The 6,390-nt window shown below is 36.9% G+C and overlaps 1 protein-coding gene across 1 annotated transcript; it reads right to left on the bottom strand.

Annotated features, from left to right (window-relative positions):
- Positions 1-4,430: 4,430 nt before the first annotated feature.
- Positions 4,431-5,222, bottom strand: LOC123241715 (ran-specific GTPase-activating protein-like). Its single transcript, XM_044669275.1, has one exon. It carries the CDS (start codon positions 5,220-5,222, stop codon positions 4,431-4,433), a length of 792 nt encoding a protein of 263 aa, XP_044525210.1.
- Positions 5,223-6,390: the final 1,168 nt, after the last annotated feature.

Genomic DNA, 6,390 nt, shown 5'->3' with positions numbered 1-6,390 from the left:
TATCTATGTAGATGGGAGTCTTGAAGAGCTGCCTAGAGCATCATCAAGAAAATTTCCCAAGATTACGTAGATAATATTTGTCACTGTCAGGAATTGAACCTAAGTTTTTCAGCTCTAGCCTAACTTTCTATTTATCATACTACACCACACAACCTAATAACAACAGCAACAATAACGAGGGATTTTCAATAACATTTTAAGGTAGATAATAATTTTGCATAAATATTCTCACATGGTTTCCACAGTTTCTAGTGGCTTACCCTCCAAAATCACCTTGTAATTATTTTATAAATATTTTGTCTGTACCTAATTGTGGACATGATCTCCCTCAATTGTTAATCAGGATATGAAAGAATTAATCATCGCTTAGGTTTACAAACAGTATAGAGATTCTTTCTACAGTTGTCTGAAAGAACTGAGTTTTTTAAGAGGACAAGGCAATGGAAATAGAATTAGAGACCAAAATCTCTAGAAGTCCTAGCTCTGCCAACTGAATAAACTTGGTCAAGTCAGTTCTTCTATATGAATCTCAGTTTCCTCATCTTTTTTTTTTCATCTTGGAGTGGTAAGGGCTAGGCAATGGGGGGTCAAGTGACTTGCCCAGGGTCACAAGGCTGGGAAGTGTCTGAGGTCAGATTTGAATCTAGGGCCTCCCATCTCTAGGTCTGGCTCTCAATCCACTGAGCTACCCAGTTGCCCCCAGTTTCCTCATCTTAAGAAATGAAAGGGGACTGAATGATTTGTAAGGTCCCTTCCAACTAACATTTTAGGAGTTTCTATTTCTCATTTTAAACTTTCGTTTAAAACTTTGGTTCATTTAGTTCCTGTAGTGATATCTTTTCATAAATTCCAGCTAAAGAGAGATTATATAATTTATAATAGATCACCCTAGGTGTGGGCCCAGGACTTGTTACTGTTTACAAAATTTTTCTTTCCATTGTTAAGACTTGATCTGCTACCACAGATTGTTCAATTTAGTACCAGCCTAAGGAAAGATTTAGGCACAAGGGGGAAGGATAAAGAAAAGAAAGTATTTACTAAATACCTACAATATGTCAGGCACTGTGCTAAGTGCCTTTCAAATATTATGCCTTTTGAGGCTAACAACAGTCCTGTGTAGGTGCTATTTTTTTGCACACTGCACAGTTGAAGAACTTGAGGTAGACTGAGGTTAAGTGGCTTGCCCAGGGACATACAATTTGTATCTAGAGCTATATTTGAATTTGTCTTCCTCACTCCAGGTTCTTCATTCTTTCTTTCTACTGTGTCACCTAGCTGCAGGGAAAATTAAAAACTATCCAACTTATCGTTTAAGTAGTACACAATTTACTATAGAGGAAGAAATTCTTGGGAGATCTTTTTTAAATCATTTTAAGAAAAAGAAAAGTCTATATAATTTAGGTAGTAAAAAAACAAAAAACAGTTACTCAGGTACATAAAGTATTTGAGACTTAGAAAAATACTGTACACAATAGCAATTATATGTAGGAATAATGGATAATGACCAACTGCAAATGACTATTATTAGCAATGCAAGGATCCAGGACAACTCTAAGGGATTCATGATGAAAAAGGCTATGCATCACCATAGAAGCACTGGACAGAATGTGAATGCAGATTGAAATATATCATTCTTTACTTTATTTACTCTATGAATTTTTATCTAGTGTGATGAAAATAAAAATATGTATTATATGATAATATATGTAAAACATATCATATTCCCTCCCTTCTTCAGGGTGGGGGGGGAAGAGAAAATATAGATCACAAAATATCAGAAAAGTTATTAACAATTGTATTGATATAATCTGGAAAGAAAGAAAAAAGAGAAAAATGATTATCATTATAAATCCACATTATATCAAAACAATAAATTCAAAAATGAGACTCCATTTAATCATTAATTCATCTTACATGAAACTAAAAATTGCCTTTATTTATTTTTAAAAGTTAATCAGAACTTGAAAGAAAAGTCAAAGAAAACAAGATCTAAATTTCTAGAAGGATTAAAATATTATAATGAAGAAATTTTGGTGAGGAATAAATTTTATGCAGAGAAGACCAGGAAAGTTGTGTTTGTTTAGATTTGATGATCTGATTAAGAGAGTGTTCAGTTAAAAACAGCAGGGGAGAATAACACTTTCAAATATTGGATCATATTATAAAGCAAAAATAATCAAGCTATATTGTAAAAGAAAACATGAAACTATATCATTGGAACAGACTGGATAAGGAAGATTTAGATGAACATAAATTACTTATAGAATCTCCTGTTAGAGAATAGTTGATGGTTAAACTAGAAAGCATTTCTGCAGAAAAATAAAACTTTTATTTTGCTTTTGTTTTCTATGTAAAGAAGAATAATCTTAGGACTAGAAAAAAAATAGTGTTGTATTGTAGGGGAAGAAGTGCATAACAAGAAACTGACACCCAGGTTACTAAGGAGATAGTTAAGAGAGCACCAATTCATTAGTCCCCAGTGAAATATAACTCAAAGTTATTGGGGAAAAAAATCTTGTAAGATGATTATTTAGCTATTATTGTTTGTTAAATAACTCTTTTAAAACTCATGGAAAGGGGGAGCTAGGTAGCACAGTAGATAAGAGCACCAGGCCTAGAGTCAGGAGGACCTGGGTTCAAATTTGACCTTAGACACTTCCTAGCTGTGTGATTCTAAGCAAGTCACTAGTCCGTGCTGCTCTTTTGTTTTAGGATTAATACTAAGAGAAAAGGAAAAGGTTTTTTAAAAGTTCATGGAGAAAGGATAAATGCTGCAAGATAGGATAAAAAAACAGTTTCTCAAGTTTTGAAGCAGAAGAAGAAAATAGAATATTTGAATTATAGACTGGTGAGTCTGAATTTGATTTCTATCTAAAATCTGCAATATAGTTATTAAATAAATAATTCATGAGTATTTATGGAAGGAAACAGTCATCATTTTGAACCAAGTTACCCATGCCAGACTATTTTCATTTCATTTCTTCAAGAATCATTAGATTGGTAGATGAGGTAATCCAGTATACATATTATATTTGAATTTAGGGGGAGGGGATTTGATAAAATCCCATATTACATTTCTTGCCAAAACGCATTGTGGACTAGGTGATAATATTTAGTCATGGAACACAGACTCTGCAAAGATACAGAGAAAGGAGAAAATCATGTGTGAGAAACAAGCATAGTTAGATTATAGAGTATGTAGAAAGGAGGAATGTTCAATAACCCTTCTATATGTCAAATATGCTAGTATTTGACATTCTGTTGTATATAACAAAGGGACTAGACTTTTTCACCTTAGAGACATTTCCTGGTTTAGTGGAGAAGTTGTAGAGAGGGATGTTTAGGCTCAATGTTAGGGGAAAATTCCTAACAATCAGACCTCTCCGAAAATATATAGGACTGGCACAAAAGATGTCATCATTACCCAGTTTCAAGCAAAATCCTTATGGTCACATGTCAAGCATATTGCACAAAGGATTAGTGGTCAAGTATGGTTTGAATGAGTATCTGAAGACCCTTCCAACACTGAGTTCCTGTTATACTGTAACTAAATGACTACTTATAATGGCACTAAGAAACCACAGCCTATATCAATTAAGGAAATTTTGTTTTCATAAAATCTACTTTCTACAGGTGCTAATATTTATACTAAATGGAATCTCATAAACAGGTAGTTCAGGTATAAAAACCAGGTGTTAAAATCATCTCTGGGAAAATCAACCTCAGAATAAATCAAGTACCAATTTGTATAGCATTGCCCAAATATAGCTTCACATATTTTTCAATGGACATCTGAGCTTTTCAATTTCTGTGTTTTTATGATTTAATTTTAAACTCTCTTAAATTATTGTCCTATATAAAAGATTTTGCCACACCTATTTATTTATTTAGAAAACTCTAACTTTCCATCTTAGAATCAATTGAGTATTGATTCCAAGGCAGAAGAGTAGTAAAGGAAATGGGGTTAAGTGACTTGTCCAGGGTCACACAGCTAGGAAGTATCTTAGGCCAGATTTGAACCTAGGACCTCCATCTCTGGGCCTGGTTCTCAAACCACTGAGCCACCCAGCTGCCTCCCTATCTATTTATTTTAAAAGGTCACTTTGAGGACTTGGTAATGTATTTCCTTAAATTGAAGTGCTTTATTTTTTTCCAGCTTTGAAATGTTTTATTCACTCTTTTGGATGTACTATAAATAAGTGTTTCCACTATGGAAAAGAATGACATGAGCCCAGTACATTTGACTGGGGAATGGGTCTGCTGAAGAAGACATCTTCAAAAGGCTAAAAGCTTAGAAAACAACCTGGAGGCTGGAATTGAGTTCTTTATATAAAGTCCCCTGTAAAAACAAACAAACAAACAAACAAAAATGAAACAAAATAAAGAAAAGAAAAAATTAGGAAAGAATGTGAGGCCCACAGTGAGATGACTTATTGCTGCTCAGTGTTCTGATCCTGGGTCTCTTGAATCTCCTGGATCTCCTGGGCCTCAGTTTCTTGCTCCTCCTGGATCTCTTGGGCCTTAGACTCCTGTTTCTCCTGTATCTCCTGGATCTCTTGCTCCTGAGCCTCCTGGATCTCTTGGGCCTCCTGGCTTTCCTGGGCCTCAAGCACCTTCTCCACTTGGATCTCTTGCTTAGACTCTCGGCCACCATCCTTCACTGAGAGCTCCTCTAACTTCTTAGCCATTTGGCCATAACTTCTCTCTTGGTCCATTTCTTTTTTTTCTCGTTGTTCTAGCTCATGCCTGCATTCTTCAAATTTTGTCTTAAACTTCTGGGCATTTTCTGCATTCAGGAATCGGATGGCCAGCAGTTCTGGCTTCCTACTCTCATCAGCAAAGTCAGCATGTGTGTTCCAAACCCAAGCCCTGTCACTGCCTGCATTGGGCTTCAGCTCCATCAGTGGGGTTATATAATGATTCGCACAGATCTTCAGAGTCTTGTCCCGTCTCATGAGGAGGCGAATTGTTCCTTTCTCCTTGTGCTTCAGTAGCTTTACATCACCTGTCCCTCGCTCTTTCCACTGTGGAAGGTCATTCTCAGAGGCAAATCGGAATAACTTTGCTCTCATCTTAAAGAGCTCATCTTCATCTTCCTCCAGGGTCTTAATCTCCTGCTCTGGAAGAGAGACGATATGCTCAAACTGGGGATCGTGGTTGGCATCGTCCATGTTCTTGGTGGTCGTTTCATGCTCCTCCTGAGCTTCCTTGGCAGCCGCCATCAGACAGGGGAGTGGGGGTGGGGGGGCGATGCGGCAGAAGCGGCAGCGATGGCTGGTCCTGCTGAGTAGGAGGAGAAGGGGAAGGCGAAGGCGAAGGCGAAGAAGAAGGTGAAGAAGAAGGTGAAGAAGAAGGCGAAGGCAAAGGCGGTAGCGGAGGCTCTTGGTTTGTCCTAGTCTGGCGCTGGCGCCTCCTTGCCCTGCGCTCACCTCAGTTTAGGCCTGAAGCCTGCGCATGCGCGCGAACCTGGCCCCTTGACCCTGGCAGCAGGAAGCACGCCCCTGCCCCTCCCCTACCCCTGCACATTCAAAACCGCCGCCATTGAAGTGCTTTACAAATTACTTTTGAAGGTTTCTATTTAAAGAATCATCACGAATACCTGTAATCCTAGCTGCTGAGGAAGATGGTAGATCTCAGGAGTTCAGGAATTCTGAGCTGCAGTGGACTATGCAGATTGGGTATACAAAGAAAATTAAACATCAGTAGAATGAGGCCCTAGCGTTAGAAGGGACACTGGATTGCCAAAGAAATGGGGAAAACTTGAACAGAGCAATTAAAAACACTCACCCGAGCCTGTGAGTAGTCATAATAAAATACTTAATACAATAGCCTAGACAAATTGAAAAGATCCAATATAGCATACATACACATACATGCATGCACATATATGTCTTAGTGTAGTTGTAAGCTTTAATAATTTTAAAGCTTAATATGTGTATATTTATAAGTGTATATATGTACAAATGTGTGTGTAGTAGCACCATCATAAATTAACTCAGGCTACATTAGATGTGAAATCTTCACTTTCACAATATGCATTATTATCATAGTGATCTATCCCTCTACTGCTTTAGCATTTTTCTAGGGTTTGGAAGAGAGCTCTAAAAGTTTATTTTGAATTTTTTTGTCAAAAAAATTAGGTCAATCATATATGATCGGATCTAGAATTTAAGCACTCTTCACTTTAAAAGTATCTTCCACTGGACAAGAATTTTTGAGGTGAGCATAAGCTATTTGTTGAAATATATATTTACTATCTTTTTAATGACACTAGACTTCATGAAATAGGCCCATTTTAAAAAAAGACAAAAACCAGCATTTCTTACCACTTTTCCCTATTACATTTCTTTAAAGAATTGGCATTCTGTTTTACCCCACACTAGCCTGAAC

This window comes from Gracilinanus agilis, chromosome 3 (assembly GCF_016433145.1).
Source record: "Gracilinanus agilis isolate LMUSP501 chromosome 3, AgileGrace, whole genome shotgun sequence".
NCBI classification, from domain to species: domain Eukaryota; kingdom Metazoa; phylum Chordata; class Mammalia; order Didelphimorphia; family Didelphidae; genus Gracilinanus; species Gracilinanus agilis.
The sequence above is the reverse complement of the archived record's forward strand: the minus strand, read 5'-3'. Positions and strand labels throughout refer to the sequence as shown.